Source organism: Ambystoma mexicanum, chromosome 11 (genome assembly GCF_040938575.1).
Source record: "Ambystoma mexicanum isolate Mex_15411 chromosome 11, UKY_AmexF1_1, whole genome shotgun sequence".
Taxonomy (NCBI): Eukaryota; Metazoa; Chordata; class Amphibia; order Caudata; family Ambystomatidae; genus Ambystoma; species Ambystoma mexicanum.
The window spans coordinates 845596288-845620001 of NC_090934.1; the positions used below are offsets into that span (position 1 = coordinate 845596288).

At 46.1% G+C, this 23714-nt stretch overlaps 1 protein-coding gene across 1 annotated transcript in view; it reads right to left on the bottom strand.

The window, feature by feature from the left end:
* Positions 1 to 324: 324 nt before the first annotated feature.
* Positions 325 to 23714, bottom strand: part of LOC138503809 (uncharacterized) — a 134695-nt gene continuing 111305 nt past the window's right edge. The window contains exon 2 of the mRNA XM_069623823.1: positions 325 to 4506. Coding sequence (XP_069479924.1) covers positions 2036 to 2971 — 936 coding nt within the window. The 5' untranslated portion in view covers positions 2972 to 4506 and the 3' untranslated portion in view covers positions 325 to 2035. The remainder of the gene's footprint in view (positions 4507 to 23714) is intronic.

The window sequence follows — 23714 nt, forward strand, 5'->3', positions numbered from 1 at the left end:
ACTGGGACTCCTCTAGGGAGTTGAAGTACCTTAGACCAGAAAAGGTTCTCGCACCATGTCCAAGTATTGAAAGAGCATCCTAGCATTGTTTCCATGACAAAAATCAGAGCCGGGATTGCCTTTGCTCTGTAAAATTCTACTACTGACTTTAAACTGAATTTACCATACTATTGATATGAGCCCCCAGCATCTTACATTTTCTCTTTATTTTTAGTACCATCAGTCCATCAGTTATGCTGGTATTTATAGGTGCACCAAGGTATTGGACTTGATTCACACATGCAATCGGTGTGCCTCCCATTGATCACTTATAGTTGTGTGTCATTTGTTTTTTTTTTTAAATCCCTAAGATTTTGTAGCACCAACACCTCGTTTTTTTTTTGCATTTATCACTAATCCGTTTCTGTCCATATAACCTTTCAGAGCTGTCAGTTTTCTTTGCAGCCCGATTGGTGTTTGATCTAAAATAACCGTATCATCGGCATATGTCATGTGTCCCAGTTCTTGCCCATTTATCTTTGGCAGAAAGGATCTGACTCTATTCAGATCGTTTATGGCATTTGCTGTGAATAGGTTAAACAAGGTGGCTCCTAAGGGGCAGCCCTGCTTAACCCCCCTTTCAGTTTTTATTGGGGCAGATAGAGTACCTGCATCGTTCAGCCTAATTTTTGGTTTCAGAATACAATTCTTGTATTGCTCTCAACAGCTGGTGAGGGCAATTCATTTCCATAATTTTAGCCCAGAGCAGCTCCCGGTCCATGCTATCAAAGGCGTAGGCCAAGTCTAGGAACGACACGTACACCTTTGTGTTGTTCTTGATCGCTTCCATCTTTATCAGATTTAGCAGTAATAAGTTTAGAGAGCAGCCGACTCCTTTGACAAAGCCTGTTTGCCGAATGTCAAATTGTTCAGTTGACGTAATCCAAATTCCTAGATGTTTAAGTAATTGTGTGGCAAATAGCTTTCCAATAACGTTGAGCAATGCAATGGGTCTAAAGTTTTTTGGATCAGCTCAATCGCCTTTTTTAAACACTGGCACAACCACTGCTGTCTTCCAGGACTTAGGCACTCTCATCTCTGATTGGATGTTCGTAAAAAGGTTGTAGCAGAAATCCGCCCAAGCCTCTGGATGCTGTTTTAGAAGTATGTGTGTGAGGCCGTCCGGGCCAGGTGCTCTTGAGGAACTCAGCGTTTTGTTGTTACACAGAATGTCTTCTTTAGTGATGTTAAGGGTCCATTCGGCCAATTTAGGTACTTTCTCTTCTGGTGTTTGTGTCTGTTTTTTGAAGAGTTCTGAAAAATGGTCTATCCACTTTTGTTCAGTCACAACGCTTGCAAGGAGCGCTCTTTGTGGGGCTTCCATTTTATTTATTATAGCCCAGAACCTGCTCACTTCTCTTGAAGTTATCAAGCTCCTCATTTCTTCACCATCTTGTTGCCAAATATCGTGTTTGTGGTAAGTTAGCGGGCTGTATAGTATTTCTTGCTTTTTTAAATTTTGGCTCCAACATCTGGATTTTTGCTTATCTTTAGAACTCTGATCTTTTTACGTAGCTCTCGTTTTTCTGGACTATTTTCGCATCATAAATGTGCTGATGTTTTAATATCGGCTTCTTTTTTGTAGTTTGATGTTCAATGAACTCCTCAAGCAAGGCGTCATATTCAATCGACTCAAGTTCCAACCTTGCTGAGTGAGTTTGTTATTTTGTTAATTTTTCTCTCGTCTAGCCGGACCCTGTTTCGCCCTGGACCGATTTTTATTTGGTTATTACATGAGTCCAGGGTCTCTATTTGGGCCATCTTCAGGGCCAGTGTGACCAATTTATGGTCACTTTGTTTCATTGACATTACCTTTAGTGAAATCACTGTGCACAGTATGTTTGCGGAGATGTAAAAGTAATCTAAAATCGATCTGCTGTTGCCTCTTTCCCAGGTGTAATTAGCAGGGATGTCTCCAGACACGTTTCCATTTAGTAGCATCATATTCTGTGTTTCAATCTCTTCTGACCAAGTTGTGTTTATTTGGTAATGGGTATTATTTTTTTTGTCTTACTAATTTGTTCTTGGTCATTTGATCATTTACGAGGCCGTTCATGTTCAGATGGCCACATAGAATAATTGCTGTGCTTTTTTCCTCCTCATTGATTTGATCAATTATTTCACATATCATGTCAAGGAAATCAGATTCATCTGAGGCTCTATGCTGCCAGTAAATGTTGATTATGTGCAGATTGTTAGGTGGAATGTCGCCATATGGTTTTACAGTTATCTGTGACACCTGAACATAAGGGGACGGGTTTCTCGAGGAGATTAACTTTATGTTTCTGTCAGTTTTTATTAACGTTAATAGTCCCACCTTTGGTCTTCCTTTGCGTTTTTTTATTGCCAGATTATGTGCTATCTCATAGTTTCCTGCACTGGGTTTGCTCAATACCCTTGTCTCTTGTAGACAAATGATGTCTATATCTAAGAGTTTGTTTGGTTGTCTATTGTATAGGTGACAAAATCTTTGCGTGTTCCATGAACCCAGCGTTAGAACTTCAGTCCTTGATCCTTTTTGGCATTCACTTTTTACTTTACAGTTTAGAGTCTCAGCTAGCCAGTTCCACGTTTCCCTTTTCGCCTTTACCTGATCGTCGATCTCGCACTCAGAGTCTTCTTCGCCTTGTTTTTCTGATTTAATAATTGTTATTTCAATCTCCTCTTTTTTGGCACTATTCAGTGCATTTTGTTCCAGGGCTTGGTCACTTGGTTTGTTCGGTTTTATATCATTTATTTCTCTTCTTCTTCTAATCTCAGTACATTCCTCCTGGGGTATGTGAGCTTGGACTTTTCCTGGAGTGTGTTCAAAAGTCTTTGGCAGATGTTTCTTCTCATTTTCCTGTTGGGGTGACTTTTCGTCTGTTGTTTCCCAGACATCAAAACCTAAAGCGTTTAGGTCAGATTTGTTATTCAAAACAAAGGGGGTCATTACGAGTATGGCGGTAGGGGCTTAACGGCACCGTTAAGGATGGCAGTGCCGTTAAGCCCCTACCGCCATATTCCGAGGTCCCTTAGCGGGTCCCAGCAGGAACGGCTGGTCTGACCAGCTGTTCTTTGTGGGCCCGATATTAGCGCCTTCCCCATTCCCATTGAGCCCTATGGGGGCTTAAATGGGAATGGGGAATGGTTTACTGAATGGGGACGTACCGGGTCCGCATAGGTCGGAATGTCCCGGTAAGTCCCCATTCAGTGACACCGGACCCGGACCCGGGTTTGGAGGCAGCCATGGTGCTAATAGCGCCAAGGCTACCTCCAAACTCGTAGTGACCCCCAAAGTCTCTCACTATCCTTGGTTGGCGGGGCCAAATAGCGCAACGGCACTTCTCCTTCTCCTCTCATGTCTCGTAACTCCAGATACTGAAACAGCTTCCAAATGCTCAGCAGCAGCAGCCAAACAGCAGTCTTGGGTAACAGCAACTCGCCCTTTCCACACTCTGGCTTATTAATTAATCTTCTTCTCCACCCCAAAGTTCTTTCTCTTGTCCCTGTCCCCTTTTGTTATTTGCCTGAACACCATGTTTGTTGTGAGTTGCTCCACATCCAGGAACCTTGAGTCCATGTGCTGGGTATTAGGACAGTCAATGCATGGGGACAAAATGAGTATGAGGGGACACAGGAGTTGGAGAGCACACAATAAGAGAGCTTTCCTTATGTCCCAGCTTAATGACATCTGGGTTTTAGGCTGGGTCCCACAGGTCTTCCTTGCGATGGGGCCTTCTGTCTCTGCTCATGGGCTCGAGTGCGGGCGTCATTCGCTGCGGCCTCCTCTGGTATCTGGTTAAAAGCACCTTTGTGCCTGAAACATATAGAAAATTGGGTGAGCTTCTCAAAGGGTATATACATTTCTTTATTATTACATCCTACCATTGCCTATGTACTTGCTACTAATACTTTTTCCTCTTATTTATCTATTCCTTTCATCTAATTTGCATCTCATATGCCTTACTAACCAATCCACGTCTACCTTTAATTTCATTCATTATGTTGGTGCTCTCCTCATTTCTATGAAGCATTAGCTGTCCCATTTTCCTTTAACCGCATGAGAGTCAAAGAGCACAGCACAAACAACAAAAACATAGTGCTTTTCCAGCCCTTGCCACTTCTGCTCTTCTTCTGGGTACATCCTTGAGCTGAATTAATGTATTCTATAGAGACCAAATGGAGACAAAAAGTAATACTAAACTAATGGGCAGAATGATACTCTCCTTTTAATGAGCTCTCTCTTCTCCTGCGCATGGTGCTTTGGCCTTGCCGCTGTGTGATTCCTCCATGTGATGAGCTGGCAATTTCAGTGCTCTGCCCCAATGTGATGGTGATCGCCTTCATGCGATGTCCAAGATGCTTCCCTTCTTCCAATAACGCTGAACTTGTCCCTTTCTGTTGCTGTGTTTGTTGGCAGGTCTGCATGAGCTGTCTTTGTCTTGGCATTTTCCCCTTGTCCATCTTCTTTATGGTGTGCTGTTCCTGCAAAACATAAACTGTCTTGATGCTGAAACAAGCACATCTGATGTATGTGTGCATGCAGGTGCTAGATATGTGTACACAAGTTTGCCTGCCATCTCCATCACATTCATTTCTGTCCCTTCACCAAAGGCACTCAACACTATATTTATCGTAAAGCATACATTACTTTTCCAACATAACAAAACATAATATTTCAAGGTATGTTTACATCTTCTACATCTCATAAAAAGGATACTTTTCTTTTCTTTTCTTCTCGTCAATGTCGACCTTCTAAGTAGCAAACTTTATCTGTGCCTCTTGCCCTCTACAAAAGATGCTCCTTATTGAAATCCCCTCTAATTCTCTTTCCCTTTCTACCTGTTACTCACTTGCGCCTCCCTCACACCTTTCACCTACCCAGTCCTTATTCACCTTTCCTTCACTTCCACAAGAACCTACCTCCTCATCTGTCGCTCCTTCCAGTTACACTAATATGTTACGCCAACGAGGCCATGTGAAAAATGACATTCCTAAACTTTATGACACATCCAGTGTCCTTTAATAATATACAAAACGTTTTGTTACTTACTTTGATTGGTTGCTTCCTGGCTGACCCTTGTTCTAATTTCTGTTAAACATCTGATTCCCTCGCTCAATCTGTTACTCTATTCATGTTGGAGTTCTATTGTTTGATATCGTGGGGATATCCTTATGTACCATGGGTGTTGCCCCCCCCTCAGGGCCAAAAAGGAGGAAAAAAGAAAAAAACAGACAAAACCCCCCAATGAAATACCCCTCTTTCTCCACATATTTTGTGCACTAAAACCCATCTCTTTCCACACCTCCAACTTTGCTCCCCTCAATTTGTGACCATTGTGTGTGCTATCAGCTCGCAGTATGCTTAGTATCCAAATCCTCCTTGTTTTTTTATTTTTACTTGATACACAAAACTTATATCAAATACCCATTCATTTGGTATGAACACGCCTCCAGCTATCATCAAGAGCTGTCTGCATTCCCCACTTTACTCCCTTATTATTATCCCCGTGTAAAGCCACTCTGTCCTCCCTCACCATTGCAACTCTTGAACTCGCTCGTAGCTGTTTGTCAATTTTGCTTCTCTGTGCATGCCTTTCATCTGAACAAAACCCCCTGTTAGTACCGCTGATAGTCTGCCCTTTGTCTCTGCCAGTCATGCTGACTGCGTTTGTGTTTCATGTGGAACTACTGGCCATTCTAATGGTGCGCTCCCTTGTAGAATGCTGACATGAATAGCGTAAAAAGGACATGTTCTTCTAAAAAACGGTCTCCCCTCTATGCCGCATCACCCCTTGTCCTGTGTGTGTGTGTGTCTGCATTTGCATTGGTGCCTGCAGTGTCCACATTTGTCTGTGGTGTAGATCAACTCACGACGCATACGTCTGACACTGTGTGACCTTGGGCACACTGTGGATGTGGTTATGCACTGTACTGTGAAGGGTGTGTTATCCCCCCTCTCAAATCTCCCTTCCGTTGTTTTTTTCTTGAATGCTTGAAAAACGTGTCCTAATCTTACACGCTCGCTTTCTTCCCTCTCCTACATACTTCTTCTCCTTCCTGTTGTTATGGTTTGTACAGCTAAACTATTTGCATCTATATTCAGGGTTTCTCACTTCCCATAATGATGTCTGTATACAGAGACATTTTTATTGGAGAGCAAAAGGGGCACTTGCCCCAGGCCCCCACCTTGGAGGAGGTCCCCACAAAGCTGCCTGATCTAAAGAAATAAGATTCCATTGTTCACCAGACTTAAAAAGCACACATCCAGATCTTTTATGGCATGCTGCTGAGGCGCTAAACCTATTGCCTGGCATTTTGACAAGTACATTCTGCCTTCATCAGTTCATACTGTAATGCATTCTGTGTTCACTGTGGTATACATAGTTTTTGTGTTCCTTATGGCACAACTCCTGTAGCATTCTTTCCTTCCTGTTTGAATTATGTTGATCTTATGTTGATCATGTGCAATAGTCAACATTTAAATGCATATTGGTAAATTGAGTGCCACAATGGTTCAGAAGCTAGCTCAGTATGTTAAGCACTCATTGCAGAAATATTTCTTTATGTGCAAGATTAGAATAGCACATTACAGCCAGGCTGGCTGAGCCTTTCCAATGTCTGACGTTTATAAAACTGCCTGCATGTGCACTTGGTTTTGCGGCCCAACAGGTGCTATGATCAGCAATGTACCTGCACCAGATAAGGGTTGCTATAAAAACAAGCATGTCACTTGTATGGTGAAGGTCTAGAAATTGGTTTGTTCAGATGGGGTGTTGTAAAACCTTGGCAATCACCTCCAACGATGAGCATAAACTGTTAGTCCAAGAGGTGAATAAGTATCTAAATGCAAGACTGCGGAACCAAAGCATTCATGCTTGTATCCTGGCTTTGCCAGCAGACGAAACAGTGATCCTGGTCAAATCATTCAATATTTCTTTCATTATTGTGCTGTCTTCTGTGAGGTTTGCTTTCTCGCATGCTGTTGGCATTGTTTAGCCCATTACTTGATATTTCTTCTTATGTAGGACATTTGGTTGGAAGCTGTGGTAGACAGAAAAAAGCAGACCAGATGTTACAGGTCTCGGGTAAGCATATTTTAAGGTCTGCTCGCTCAACCCAAAACAAGTCAAAGGTTTTTCTGTACGTTTATAAATGACCATTTCACAAGCCAGTGTTTTGGTAGTATTTAAAGCTTTAAAATACAAAAGAGAACCCCAGATTAAATGTGTTTAAAGACATTGGGCCTCATTCCGAGTTTGGAGGTAGCCATGGCGCTATTTGCGCCATGGCTGCCTCCAAACCCGGGTCCGTGTCCGGTCTGGGTGAATGGGGACTTACTGGGACATTCCGACCTGTGTGGACCCGGTAAGTCCCCATTCAACCAACCATTCCCATTTGAGCTCCCATAGGGCTCAATGGGAATAGGGAAGGCGCTAAATATGGGCCTGTGTATTACAGGCCCGTTATTAGCGCCCTGGACCCTTAGCGGGACCGGTAAAGGACGTGTGGTCAGACCACACAGCCTTTGTGGGTCCCGCTAAGGGACCTCGGAATTGGGCGGTAAGGGTTTAACGGCACCATTCTCCTTACCGCTGACCGTTAACCCTTACTGCCCAACTCAGAATGAGGCCCATTGATAGGTGTACTTGTACTTATATACTTCCCTTGATGATGGAGAGAATGAAGCCAGAATCATTCCCATTTTGCGTAACACTCTTCTATAATATTTTGTTTTTTAAAAATTGTCATGTTTGGTAATGTGATTTGTGCGCTTTCCAAGTCCGTTTTTATAAAATGGGATTATTTTAGTTCATGGTAAGAACTGGAAAGAAAGCGTTCAAATTCAGAAATTACAGAGTTGGCGAAAATCCCATCTTCACCCCTTAACCAATGTGTGATCCTGGGCATCTCATTTAATCTTGTATTGCCTAACTTCTCAACATTGCCAGTCCCTAAACCTTTTAAATTTGTCAACCCTTCAGAGTGATTTCCTTCTCAGGGTATGATTTTCAAAAAAGCTTCACTCATGGTTTCACTGGCTATAGTGTTGCTTCCACTATAATAGCGAGCATTGATATATTGCACACCACAGGCACTTGTCCCTTTGATCTCTAATGGCAACACTATTTTAAAACCATGCCCCACTTCTAATCTCAGTGGGGGTCATTCCGAGTTGGGTGGTAAGGGAAAAATGATGCTGGCAAAGGACTACCGGCATCGTTTCCCATTACGGCCCATTCTGACCCACCAGACTGTTATTTACGGCATCGTAAAGTACGATGCCGTAAATAGCGGTTTAGTGGCACGCGCCCGACACGCCATGCCGTAATTAGCGGCATGGCGTAAACCGGAGCTGATCCCAAGTAAAGCGGACATGGAAAAAACGGCCTCCACAAGACCGCAAAGAACCTTACCGCCATGGAGTAAATACCGGCATCGCCGAGAAGGTGTTAAGGACCCTGAGCAGTGTTTCCAAGAGGAACAGGTGCACTCAATCAGCACAGGTGGAGGCAATGGAGTCTGGCACAGCACAAAAGGAGCACACCCACACACCACACCCCCTCCCACACCAAGATGATACCAATAGTAGCAGCATTCCTGGAGCTGGAGGCCCTGCTTGCAAGGCAGCAACTACAACAACAGCAACTACAACAACCACAACCCCCACCACAGAGGATACACAGGAGGAGAAGGAGGGTGAGACAGGCCCAGCATGCCCTACCGGTGCAGCCACCATTACCACGCCAGCAGCCCCCAATCCCCTGCATCAGAGCCACCCCCTTCAACCTCACACCAGAGCAGATCCACACCCTGTACCGGCTTGACTGGGACACCATTACCAGCATAGTGGACATGATACATGATGATATAGTGAGCCGCATAGAAATCCGCACTGCCATCCCCCCTCCACTGAAGGTAGTGTCTGTGCTCCACTTCCTTGCCACAGGCAGCTACCAGCATACAGTGGGGCACATGCATGGCATTTCACAGCCGATATTTTCACGGATACTCAAAGAAGTGCTGGATGCCCTCCTCACCCACACAAGGGAATACATATCCCTACCCCGTACTCCCCAGGAGATATATGACACCAAAGCTGCCTTCCATGCACTGGCAGGCATGCCAAATTGCATAGGTGCCATCGACTGCACCCACGTGGAATTAGTGGTCCCGCATGGCATGGAGGTGCCGTATCGCAACCGCAAGCAATACCACTCCATCAACGTCCAGATGGTGTGTAATGCCAGTAAATCCATCACACATTGCAATGCCCGATACCCCGGATCAACTCATGACTCCTTGGTCCTGTGGAACTAAACACTACCACGCTACATGGAGCGACATGCCGGACGACGTGCCTGGCTGCTTGGTGAGTCACCTGAATGGGCCATGGCAGTGCATTGGGGCTGTGAGTAGGTCGCCTGCATACTCCACCTGGGTGGGAAAAGGGGGGGGGATGCATACTCCACCTGGGTGGGAAAGGGGGGGGGTGCATACTCATCCCAGTAGTCATCTGCGGCCATGTAAGACTAGTACAATTCTCCACCATGAATGCACAGACAATTACCTCCTTTCCACTTCCATGCAGGTGATGCTGGCTACCCTCTAAAGCCGTGGCTCATGACCCCGGTCCGCAACCCACAGAACAGGCATGAGGAGGACTACAATAGATCCCATACCCGTACACGGGTGTTGATAGAGCAGACCTTCGGCCTGTTGAAGGCACGATTTCGTTGCCTCAGCCGGTCTGGTGGGGCACTCATCTACAGCCACGAGAAGGTGTCCAAGATCACCATGGCATGTGTAATGCTACACAACATGTGCATCCGTCGGAACGTGCCACTGCCCCCTGACGTGGAACTGCTACCACCAGATGATGATGAGGGGGAGGAGGAAGGAATGGCAGGACAGCAGCACGGTGCCGATGCACAGGAGGGACGTTCAGTGCGGCAATCATTGATTGGACAATATTTCTGACTCACAAGTCAGCTGAGGGTGTGAGGGTGAGAGGACATTGGGCACTGGGTGTGGGGATACATGTACACCATGCAATGTGCGACATTAAAAGACACAAGCAAAATGAGCAATGTCCACTCTGTTTTTTGGGAATGAACAACCAGTGTATTCAACATTTATGTAGGAACGTGTACAACAAAACCACCACCCTCACCCCCCTCCCTCTCCCCCCAACTCCCACACACACCCTCACCCCCTCCCCCTCCCCCCCAACTCCCACACACACCCTGACCCCCCACCCCCTCCCCCCAACTCCCACACACACCCTCACCTCCCTCCCCCTCCCCCCACAACAACCCCACAATAGTCCCATCAGTGCAACATAGGCCACATGTGTGTGGCAGTATGGTCATTGTGTACTTCCAGAGCCAGGGGTATCCATGTTCTGGCGGCGGAGTGTGTGCATTGACCGACGGACAGGGCTGGTCTGCGTGGAGGAGCACTGTGAGGGTGGGTACTCCCACTGGGGCTGTGGTCTGGGGGGTGCTGACTCCAGGGCATCAGCGATCCGGCCCAGCACCTCACAGAGCCGGTTTGTGCTGGCAGTGATGACTTCGCCCAGGGCCTGCAGGTCATTGTGGCACTCCGACCTGGATTCACGGTTGTCCCGGATAAAGTCCTCAATCAGGCCTGTGAGGCGCTGGGAGTGCAATCCATCCATGGCCGGTGTGGCAGATGTGCTCGGCAGCCGTGCTGTTGAGCCTGCAGCTCTTTCGGGGCTTTCTGCAGGGGAGGTGGATCCAGGACTGGCAGGTGGTGCTCTCCTGTGAGGCCTGGGGTGTCACTCTCCCCGGAGTCGCTGTGTGCAACTTGACTGTAGGATGGGGTGTCTGGGCTGTGTACAATGTCATGGGGCTCCTCCACGTCGGATACGGGAACTGATGTTGGGCTATCTGGCTCCTCGAGGAGGCACATGGCAGCATTCTCCCCTGCCACACTGACCTCCTCTGAGTGCACCGTGGGGCATGTCTCCATCGGCAGTGCAGGCATGGGTAGGGGTGTGGGTGTGGGTTGTGCAGCCTCCATGGGGGTTGCTGGTGCAGGTGGTGTTGCCTGTGCCTTCTTCCTTCCTGCAGGTTTACGCTGTCCCCTGGCTGTGCCCCTGGAGGTACAGGGCTGCGTGGCCTCCTGGCCCTCACTTTCATGGCCGCTGCCTGTGGGGGGGAAGAGAGAGATGGCATGAGCTATGATTTGAGGGTCAGCATTTCTTCAAGCCTATGGTATAACAATGGGATTGCAGCGTTTTGTTGACATTTGGGTGGGGAGTGGGACAGTGATCTGGGCTTGGATGGTAAATGCATGCAGGTGTCTGGGTCACTCATGTTGGTGGAGTACTGTGCTGACTCACATTGACTGCCTATTTGTGTGCTATGGCCAATATGGGTTGGAGCCTTGCACCTGGCATCAGCCTGGGTCTCACTTGTGACGGCATGATTTGATGGGGGGTGTTCCCATACGTGATGTGACTGCTTGCCCAGCCCTTGGCGGTGCCTTACATTGGGAATGCATTTACTATCTTCACTCATGACACTCACCTCCATCTGCGGATGACGGGGCACCACACTCCATCTCGCCGACCCCCTCTATGGCTTCAGTGCCCATCATGTCCACACACGTTTGCTCCCAGGGCATCATCTTGATGGGAGAAGCTGGGCCTCCTCCTGTCTCCAGGGCCTGTGTTCGGTTGGCCGATAGGATGGCCCGCACCCTGAGACGGAGGTCATCCCACCATTTCCTGCAGTCCCTCGTCGTACGGGGGGTGTTCCCTACGGCACTCACCCTCTGTGCAACCAAGTCCCAGATCTCCTTCTTCCTGGCAATGGTGGGCCTACGCATGTCACTGCTGAATACTGTCTCAGCATTTGCGTGCAGGGTGTCCACCAGGACCTGGAGCTCGTCCTGCTTGAAACGCTCCTTCCTGATGCGGGCGGCACCTTTCTTCAGTGCTTTCGGCATGATACTGGTCAGTGATAGCTTTTTTAAGGGTCAAAATATACCTCCGGCTACTGTATTAAGAGGATGGCAATGGATTGTGTTTTTAAAGATGGCCGCCGCGCTCCTTCCCGTTCCTGTGCGATGACGTAATTTCCGTATCCGTTAATTATCGGTGACCGTAATTTACGGATACCGTAAATTACGGTCACCGCTAATAACGGACAGCAAAGCTTCGGTGGCGGTGTTGTAATGACCGTCTCGCTTCATGCCGCTAAGGGGTTTTACGGGCCCTTTAGCGGTATGCCGCTAGGGGATTTACCGGCATGGCGGAAAGCTTGTGCCCGCGAAGTCGCAATGGCCTGTAAATTGCGGCGTCGTACCAGGCCGGACTCGGTCTTTCCGCCATACCGGTAAAAACCCATACTTACCGCAAAACTCGGAATGAGGCCCAAGTGTGTCTGGATACAGACACCTTCCTGCTAATTTCCAATCGGCATCCACTATCCATGCTATGGTATGTGTAGCTATCTCCTTCCTTCCAATTGGTCCCCTCTATTCATGCTTGAACATGTTGGCATTCTGTGAGGCAGAAAATGTGAGTTATCTGTCTATTCTGGGTTACATGTACATTTTACAGATGGTCCTGCATTATTACTACAGGCGGCATACCTTCCTGGATGCCTGTGCTGCCAAATGAATTGTTTGTTGCGGCCAATCTAATTTGTGTGTGCAATCGAAGGGAATGAACTCTAGTTTGAGAAAATGTGTCACCCATGTCATAAATGTGCACACCCAATTGTAATCCAAATAGCATATCCATATGTAAGCCAATCACTAAACAAGAAGGTGTCTTTTTACCTCATTATCCATGCATACCAATTAAAAATATCCTAATGACTCTACCTTAATACATCACCTGACAACATCAATTAATGCACCCCCTTTTCATTTCGCTTCCTTTGTTACAAACCACTCAATTTTAAACTCTTCAACTAAAATGTCCAATCTAATTGTCCTCAAAAGGTGACCTCCACTGTCAAAACAACATTATTATCCATATATTTTATGAAAGCTTTAATAGGAATAACCAATCCAATGAGTCCTGGCTAAAGGGCAGTATTTAAATGCTGTTGGGGCTCTGGGCTCCGGCCTACTTAAAGCTCCATATTAACAAAACCTTTTTCAAGACATGTCATCATAACCACCCTAATACTCGCTCCACTAGCAATGTCAGTCCAAACAGGAGCCTTATGCACCTGTAGTTTAAGCATACGTTGGCCATGACTGTGATGTGATGTGATAGCTATTCTTGTTAGATAGTATAGCATTCTGATCTTTGGTGTATGTTAGGAGGTGTGATTCCTTACTGGTCACATATGAGCTTGTCTCTCTTGATGCTGCCTCGTCCTTAATTCAGAATGGCTTTTCATGGCAGAATGTAAACATTGGAGACAAAAGTGGATAATATACATTAAAAAACGAAAAGTCACATTGAAAAAAGCACGTATAGGCAAATGTTTTGGATTAATTATGAAATATCTAGCAAATCGCCCTGATGATGCTGCAGGAGCGGAGACACACGTGTGCGGGTATTACTATGTAAACAATTCCCCTACAATTTGTTGAATCTGAATAAAAAGGAAAATGTAAACAAACAGACCGGCCTGTAGCCATACCTAGGATACAGACACATGAAAAATCATATTGAATTAAATGAATTCTCACTATAATGATAGCAGCACAGCAGAAGAAGCTGAAATCCACCAACATTTGAATTAGTATTTCTGCACAGGATATCTCTATTCGATAATTGTATGTTGGGAGGTTTGTTTAATTGCCATGCTTGGGTGGTTTAGTTGGGATTCGTATTGTGTGTTGTAACAAGAAATGTGAGTCTGTTAGTGTGGAGTGAGGACCTCCGTCAGTGCTCGAAGTGGGCAGCAGCGGTTGGGAGCGGAGCTCCTTCTACATGTTTATTGTATTATGTTTTATCGTTCCTATACTTTTATTTAGTAATCGTTCCAGAGTGGCTTCGTTGTGTAGGGGAATACGTTGAAACTTGCACTACGTCCCCTTAAACAGCAGGCGTGTTTGTCCTACTGGGGACTCATACCTGGGTCATGCGGGGTCAGCTTTTACCTCCCATCACAGTGAACTATCGTAAAACGGCTGGTTTGCCTTTATTCTTTCAGTGGCCTGCTTTGGCCAAAGCACATTCCCAAGCCCCAACACTGCCCTGCTCCCACATCATTTTCTTTTCTACATTTAAGCAACGTAACATGATGCCACTGCAGGCACAGCTGTACGTGCAGTTAATGGGTAGGTGGAAGCCGGGGTGGCTGTAATCTTTAGCATGCCGCCCCTTAAGAGGTGCACATTGTGGGTGATTAGAAAGGGGAGGGTGTTTAAAGCTGCATGCTGTAGGCGGCAATGAATAAAGATAATGGGGTTTGTTTAAAATACATTTAGCATTTTCTTTCACTAGGTTTCTTTCAGCTTTCACACAGTGGGGAGGGGGCTGGAATGGAGGCAGGGCAGGACCCAGGAATGGGGTTCATATTGCACATGGTGACGGGGTTTCTGGGGAGCGGTGGCAGACCACCAGGGAACATAGTTCCGCTACTTCCTTTTATAAACGTCATCCACTGACCTCAGTCAGCCTTTGGAGCATTCACGCAGTGTGATCATTCCGAAGCACAGGTAGTGGACCACCTCGGATAGGGCATTGTGAGGGAACGTTCCAAGGCACTCTAGAATGGACTGGTGCTCAGACCATTATACCGAGTGCAGCACCTGCTCATAAATCACACGGTAGAAAGACTGGGGAACAGATACAAGAGCAGGCAGCAGCAGGTACCAAGTCAATAGAGGAGTGATATTGCTCCAGGGGAAAATCCTACAGTGCGGCATCTGGGAGCAAAACATAGTGGGGCAAAATTACAGTCAAACACAAAGGAGCAAAATTACAGTGGGACACATGGGAACAAACGTTCCAGCAAACAAACTGAAAGTGGGACACCTAAAAGCAGAAATGCAGTGCCTCACATGGGTGCAAAGTTAGTTGGACACCACTGAATCCAGGAACGCCGGTGGAGAAAGCTCTACAACCCCTGTGCTAAGAATTGGAGAAAGAGAGAGAGCCATACGCACCAGCGAGGCCCCGAGAAGACCGCCAGAACCAGAGACACTAAGGCAGCCTGCAGAGACAAACATCACCGACATCAGCATTCCCGGCCCTCCCTGGCAGAGAATAGGTATGCAAGCCACAATGGAAGAAATGAGGCGGGTGGTTCAATGCTGCAGGGAAGCCCTAACCCCAAGTCACTCACCAGCTAAGGAGCCCAGGAACAACGTGAGCAAAGAGTGAAGCATCCAGGGCGATAAGGAAAATGGTGGGGACCCTGAAAGCCAAGAGAGCCTTATTGAAGAGTCGCATGAGGAGAAAGGGATGTAAACCCCACCAGAGACAGACCAGATGAGCCAAAGGGTGAAAAAAAACTGTGAATAACCTGCATAAAGGCAGAGGTGCTCTGAGGTACACGAGAACTGATACTAATACTGAAGAACAAGACAACCATAAGAGTGAATTGAAAAGTATAATGCCCACGCTACCCCAGAGTGTGAAAACTCGAGTGAGCAAGTTGGGCTTTATGATACAGCATTGTTGGAGTGGGATAGGTTGAGTACCCCATTGGATCCAAGCATTGAGACCTTTATTAAAGCAAGTAATCTTTTTCACCACTTGAAAACTTTTCATGAACTTTGTAACGAGAGGAACTGAGACACACTTGGATTTTGAACTAAAAGACTGCTTCTTTATCTTGAAAGCTGCTGTGGCGACCCAGGCCAGGAACCGTGTCCTGGGACGAACATTTGATTTTAAAGATTGCCTGTATGTTCAGCTAAGAGGAGTTGGTAAACTCCAGCTTGAAAACACTGTCTCCCATTTTGTTTCCTTTTCATCTAGTGGTGGAACCAGTTAGTTGGGCAGGTCATGACAGAAGACTGATTTTTAGTTATTTGGCATCCTGGCAAGCACCTTTGTTTTGAGTTGCTAACACGGTAAACCCCCTTTAGAAATAAGGATAGTGAGGCATTTCTTTTCATTTGAATAAAAGAGTCTCATAAGAACTTGACCTCTGGTCCGAGTCTTACTTCTCGCTTGCCACAGTGAGTATATTCATGTTTTGAATATCATCAAATGTTTGTGCATTTTCAATTGAAATACTTCCAAATATTGTGGGCACAGCTTTATGACAGGAGTTAACATTGGGAATGCTTACATAAGGTGTGGGCACTTCCTCATGAAAAGGGTTTACAGTGGGAATGCTGGCATATATTCTGGGCACAGTACCTTCAAAGTGAATTACTGTGGGAATGGGTGCATATACATTGTGGGCAAAGCATTTTGAAAGTGTTTTACAGTAACAATGGTGATATATATTGTGGATGCAGGATCATGAAATTATCCACCAGAAGATTGCGTATGGCCACTGCGGAGTCCTCTGTTAGAGACCGCAGAGGACAGGATACCCCTTTCTTAACGGGCTAAGGCCCTTATTCACAGTGTGTTTTACCAATGGGGTTTTGCCATTATAAAACGCTTCTGTGAATTAGGCCCTAAATCGTCTTTTTTTCTATTAGTGCAGGGGCAAAGCTCATTACTGCACACTGTAATCTGTTTTCCCAACTGTATTTCCTCTCCCAGTGCCTCCCGGTGCCTGCTGTGAGGTTTTCAGTGCTGGAGGTTTCTTCCACCGTTTGTACCTGTGTAGTTCAGGGACGTCATTTAGGGGTCGCCAGAGGTCACAAGTGCGAACTCTGAGGTCTCCCTTGCGACCTCTAAAAAAAAATATATTTTTTTTTGCATTGCAATGCAATGCAATGCAAGCTCCTGGGCTGTGGCCGGCACCATGTGGATATTTAATTCTGGAGTGGCTAGCTTTCTTGTTCGGGCCCCTTAAAAAAAGAAGAAAAATAAGAACAGGAGTGCCACAAGTCTAACACTTTCAGCACTGACCCTAAATAAGAAAGATTAGGTATTCCAAATAATGTGTCTTTCTGGAATTCTATACAATAATTGATAGACTCATTAAAGGTTTATTTCAGGCACACTTCAGGGGGTGAGTCACTGATTTAGTCTGTTCTTAAACGCCTCAACTCAGCCTTTCATCCTTCTGAGATTGATAAATGGGTACCAACACAGGTTGGGTGATATTGGGTGTATATTTCTTCTATGTAAATCGCTTAAGCGTAAGTGCTATATAATAACAAATCATTATCATTTGGTCATGGACGTCTGCTTGCATTCACAGTAATTTGGTAATATGGGCCTATACACACTGATCTTAAAGATACATATGGTGATCCATTCTTGTATGAAATGTACATCACATTATAGTGATATCATAACCATATTTTTCGTAGTGTACAACGCTATGTGATGCCACTTCCAGTTTTGTCAACGGGTGAAGAGTCGTGTTCCATCGCTTACCGCGATATCACTTCGGGGTGGGAACAAATGACATCACGTCCTGCGATGTCATCAGGGGTCAAGGGTCGTGTGATGTCACTTCCGCTACCCCTAGCATTTTGGTGAAATGACGTCCCTGGTGTAGTTGCTCACACTCCCTTTGGTCGCTCTTTCTCCCCTTGTCTGTATTCATTCATTCATTTTGTCATTTGTATAGTGCCTTTAACCATAATTATGATTCCAACGTGCTGTTGGTTGAACACCCTTGGAGGAACCATAGTCCAAATCTGAGAGAAATGGGAGGAGGAGCTATTATGCGTGTGTGCATTTCAGCCATTAAAGTTATGTGAGGGTGGCCAAGACCCTGCTAGTCCCCATATATGAATGCTGCGTGGATGGGCGCGGCAGAGGAAAACTATAAACTAACCAGGGGTGGGTTGTGTCTAAGGAGATTGAGGATTATGTGGGAGGCTATATTTAGAATTTTCTGTTGTTTCTGTGGTAGCTTCATTCATATGGCAGAGGTGTTGAGAAATAGTGTTTGTGTTGTATGTGAGTGCAGGGTGTGTGGAAGGAGCCAGCGCCTTCTGCTAAGTTACCAAGGTGCAATGTGCAAGGGGAGAAATGGGTTAGCTGCACAAATAACAATGTTTACATCCTAGGTTCCGTCTATGTACAAAGAGTAGTGCTCGGGATCACATACGAAATAAGTGCTAAATGAATACATAATACTCACCCTCTGAGAGGATCTTAGATTGATAAAGTGCCATCCATAGTTCCTTCTAGTGCAAACAAGAACCCCCCTTCAAGTTTTCTTTCTGTATGCCCTTTGTGACCCTCTCTAGCCAACGCTTTCTCACTTTCACGTGTCTTCTCGCTCTACCCAAAGTGTGCTCTCTCTTTCCCTTGAGCCATATGCTGCTTGCTGCCCTATAGTGAAACAACAAGATCTCACGTGAAGCTACTGGTGAAAAGAGCACCTAGGTTGTACATTTTGATTGAAAAGGGCAAAGTCATCCTCTCCAATTCCCCTGAATAACCCTATCACACTAATCTGTCCTCTCTCCTACCCCAGAATGCTGCTTCTGAGGCAGCTCTCACATCTCACACTCGTACTCTTCGTACTCAAGTCATTCTCAGGCAGCTCTAAGCAGTGGCGTCGTCAAGAATCAAATTTAGGAGGGGCACAGAGGGAGCCAAAGGCAAAAGTAGGGGGGGCACAGACAAAAGTAAGGGGAGAACATGGTCACTGCTCATCTTAGGTAGGGGGGCACGAGGGGGGGCCCCGGCCCCCCCAGACCCCCCTCTAGCGACACCACTGGCTCTAACATCACTCTCAGGGACCTCCCATTTCCGGGAAGCTCTAGCATCACTGCATAACATCTCCAATGCTCCACACAAAGCATTGTGCAAGCAGTGCTCGTATTATTACAGCCTTTCTGTGCAATCCCTAAATAATCAATCTCAGGCTTCTCTCAGCTTACACGGGTCAGGTTTCTCTACAGACCCTGCTCCCCCCATCTGCTGCAGGGCCAGATACCCCCAAAGTGTCCCTTCACCCCTTCACCCCTTCACCCCGGGAGTAGGGCTTTCACTCCGCCAACACTGGAGGCAAGGCAGCATCTCTTCTATGAGAGCGGGAAGACCACACCATTAGGGTGATGGAAGATGGGAAAACACTTACTGCATTCAATTTATTCCTACCAACACAAAAATCACTCACCATAAAAAAATTAACAGGAACAACAGGCAGAGGAACACTAAGAAAGCCAAGAGTTCATTTATTGTGAGTCAGTTTGGAGATGATCAGAAGCCATAAGATCAATGTAATAGCTAGCATCCAATTGAGCGAATGGTCCAGTAGAAGTCAAAATGAAAAGGGGCTACCGTTTATTTGGGGATGAGGGAAGAGATTGGACCCACGTGGAAAAAGTACAAATTAATTGTTATAGGTGTGCTGTTACCCCTTGTGTATAAAGTTTATTTTTCATTGTGAGGAAAGTGTTCACTACGGAATGTAGGCCTCATTATGAGTGGGGTGGTGACAGTGAAAACAATTATTTGGAATACCTACTCAGCCTATTAGGCACGCTGAACCTCACCCAGCACACAACTGAGAGCAGAGGTTAATTTGTGATCCAGATTGGTAATGTACATTATTTGTGTGCTGTCTCTGGTGTCTGTCAGAGTGGTGTTTAAGGAGTGTGGAGAGGTATGTTGATTTATCTGTGGTGGGTTAGTGTGCTGTTTAGGGACATTTGGCCTCATTACGACCCGGGCGGTAAGGGATTACCGCTACCGGTAAGGGCACTGGTACCGGTAATCCCTTACCGCCCTATTACGAGACCCGCAAAGGGACTTTAGAGGTTATAACGGTACCGCAATTTGCGGTACCGTTATTACCGCCTTCCCCATTTCCATTGAGCTTATGGGGGCTAAAATGGGAATGGGGAAGGGCCATGGTGAATGGGGAATAACCGCCCCCGCCAACCTTGGAATGGGGCGGTAATTGCTCCATTCACCATGGCGGTATCGGTAAGGTTTTGGAGGTAACCATGGCGCTAATAGCGCCATGGTTACTTCCAGGGTCGTAATGAGGCCCTTTGTGTAGACATGTGTCTTTGGGTGGTGTGCTGTCCATTGGTTAACCTGTGTTGTTCGGGTGGGGGAGTTGTGTCTGTGTGTAGAGATTTGCTGTTGTCAGGTTAAGGTTGGAGGTGGAGTGATTGTGAGGTGGTTAATGTCACCATATCTTACTCAACAGGCCACATAGGGGCAACCTTTTTCACTTTAGAAACATCATAGTTGGTCACATTTACTTTTATGTAGCCATGCAAAATATAGGTTTTTCCAGCTTTTATGCCTTGTTATGCCATATTATGTGGTATTAGGCTAAGTGATGCTCCCAACAGATGGCACTATGCCATGGACCTCCCTTCTGACTGCCCAGTGACTCGTCAAAGAAACTGGAATTGTAGAGCTGCTCAGTTTTACGTCGGAGTATGGTAAAATGCAGCTGGATTTGCACCATGAACTCGCAACTGACAATGCCAACAACGCACCACAGGGAACCAAGACCAGTGGGGGAACTGATCAGTGGCGAGTGACTTAACAGGGAGCCATGGGACAGAGGGGCAACAGACCAAAGTAGCAACTCACATTTGCTGAGTGGGTCAATGTCATCGGCGTCACCATGAGGAGTACTGGCTTTTCACTTTGTATTCTGGGACTTAAGGGCCCATACTTATATTACGAAGAATGAAACTACGAGACCCAGCATGCAACAGGACATGCCAGAACCTGTGTCAGTCAGGGGCTACTTGGCAGTTAGGCAAAGGAACCAAGGATAATGGGGATGATGGACAATAGAAGTCAAGGACCAGAGGAGAGCTACTCACAAAGGAGCCAAGGACCAGTGGAGTGATGGGCCAGTGAAGTCAAGGTCCAAAAGAGCCAAGTATGCCCTTTTATAAATCCTATAAACACAAGAACTGAAAAAGGGGACACTAATTGTCAGAAAAATATTATTATAATAAAAGCTTTTTGTTCTAACATACTTTGTGTTCTTTCTATGTATGTTTACACTATTGTGTTATGGTTATTCCTTATGAGGCTTATCTGCAGTGTTGTAGGCGTGTGCTTGCCTATTCAGCTTATTTATGGAAATCAGCTTATTTTGAGAAGTTTTTAAGGGAGGTTGTTTATTTTTTTTCTTCTAACCTGGCAACGCTGATCATTGGTAGCCTCGTTATTATCCTGAAACCAAATAAAGAGGATGCGTTGTTAAGAGGCTGCCATGGGTCTCCCTATACTTTGACTAAACTATGACAGACCCCCTCACAATTAAAGCACTGTGTATATGAGGTGACAATCTGGTTTGCTTTGATTTCCGACACATTTGCACTCTTCAAAATTAGGCCGTATGAAGGACTTAAAAGGAATTCTGGGTAGACGCCATGGGTGGCCTCTCACGTCTTTCAACATCTAACATTAAAAAAGAAACCAGAGTGACTTGTGATGTGGATTACATGCAATCTGTTCCTGGAGGTTATTTCATGATAGCGATGGATATTCGAGGCAAGTGTCTCGCCAGAAGCTACTTCTGAGCTATTTCTAAAGGTTTGGGAATTTCAGCTGAGGTGTTGCTAATATGCGGACATTGTTGATACTTGTAATCATGTCTCACCTCTCTGGCTTCAGTGGCATTCAAGTGTGAGAAAGTTAATTTGTAAACGGTGTGTATTTCACTTCCGGACAAGCATGACACCATGGTAAGCAAAGTGTTTGAAGAAAGTAGCAGTCTCTCTCGACAAGCCATAATCACGTAATGCTAAACAGCATTTGTAAAGGCAACGTCTGCTGTGTACAAGGTCTATTGGCACTGATGTCTGTTGGGTGAACAGTAGTAGAGTTGTCTGGATAACTCTTGAGAGGGTTTACTGGACTATTTTACGTTCAACAGACATACCAGAGATGAACATCTGAATGCATCCAGGTTCCTATGTCCATGTTACAAATCACAAATTTCAAGTTTTCTAAAGGGCCAGAGGAAGCCATCGATATAGTAGCAGTATAACTGCATAGTTGCCAACATGATCAATACCAATCTGTAGGTGCTTATCGAGCCCTGTTTTGTCTTTGCATTCTGGGGCTTGTAGTGTAAGTTTTGTAATGAATTATATGGATGTAAAAAAGAGTGGTCCTTTGCAAGTTGGAATTTGCAGGGTTCGAACTCCTTCAAGTCTAGGACTATGAAGGAGGTTATCTTTGGAAAGAAAGAGTTGGTCTTCCTCCTCGAAACTCGGTTGAGTACATTTGATCTGAATGGTTTTTTAACAATACACCAGGTAGCCACTCACGAGAATGGGGGGAGACCATCTGGGGGTCTGACCATCACCGACCAGAAAACATTATTCACTGCTCTGGAGCCTATTCCCGGCACAATGAAGGGAATTTTGGCAGCAAAATTTGAACATTTAGGGAGACCCCAGGGCTTCTCCCTCATAGTCATCAATTTATATTGAAACACGCTAATTCCGACCTTACAATATTTCTGGAAGCATTGTCAGAATTAATGACAAGGATAACTACAGATCACCCACGTGCGAATATTCTTCTGGCAGGCGATCTCAATTCCCAATGTATAGATATGCCACTGCAGCGAGAGAGATTGGGGGAAAAAATGGACAGCCGTTGGAAGACCGTGGGCAGGGGTGTTGCTAGGTTTGGAAAAGATCCGGGGCTACGTCAATGTCGGGACTGGCAGGACTCGGGGCTAGCTAGCCTTTTCTTTGCAGTCCCTGAGCTTCTACCCGGGACTACAACCAGAAGACATGGGGCTATAGCCCCCTCAGCCCCTCCCCCCTAGCAACGCCTCTGACCGTGGGTAACATTTTTTGCCGAATGGAATCTGCAAAGGGTAAATGGAGCGATATAAGGGGATGCTCCACCATCAACGACCTGGAGAAAGGGCGGGCCAAGTTCAGTAATGGGCCTCATTACGACCCTGGCGGAAAACCATGGTGCTATTAGCACCATGGTCCATGCCGGTAATTTACCGACTCCGCCATGGAGAAAGGGGGAATTACCACCCCATTACAAGGTTGGCGGGGCGGTAATTCCCCCTTCCTCCATGGCCCTTCCCCATTCCCATTTTTGCCCCATAGGGCTCAATGGGAATGGGGTAGGCAGTAAGTACGGTGCCGCAAATTGCGGCACCGTACTTAGCACCAAGGTCCCTTTGCGGGTCCCTACTTTAACGGCTGGTAAAACCAGCCGTTAAGGTCGTGTCTCGCAAAGGGACCTCGTAATTAGGCGCTAATGGGTTAACGGCGATGCAGCCTTTTACGGCGCCGTTAACCCATTAGCGCCAGGGTCGTAATGAGGCCCATTGACTACATTTTCTTTACCGCTGGCATTTATGAAAGCTGCTATAACTTTCAGGTCATAGAGGGGGGAGTAGTGATCACAGTCCCCTAGAGGCAACTATGCTGAGGGAAAGTTGAGAAAGTGGGCAAGGTCCTTGGCAACCAGTAATAGTCAATAATGGGGGGAACAGACTGGTAAAATACAGAAGGGATGGAATAGACCTGAATATTGGGCTCTTTAGGTACAGTGATGAAGAGAGTGAGCACATTTTCAAGAGGGGCTGTAGTCCGGGGAACGTTCTAGATTTCCTGTGGTGAGTAGACCGCCCGGGTCTGACCCGCTCAATAGAGCACCCAGTCTGTGCCCATGTGCTTGATGAGGCAACCTGGGTAAGGAA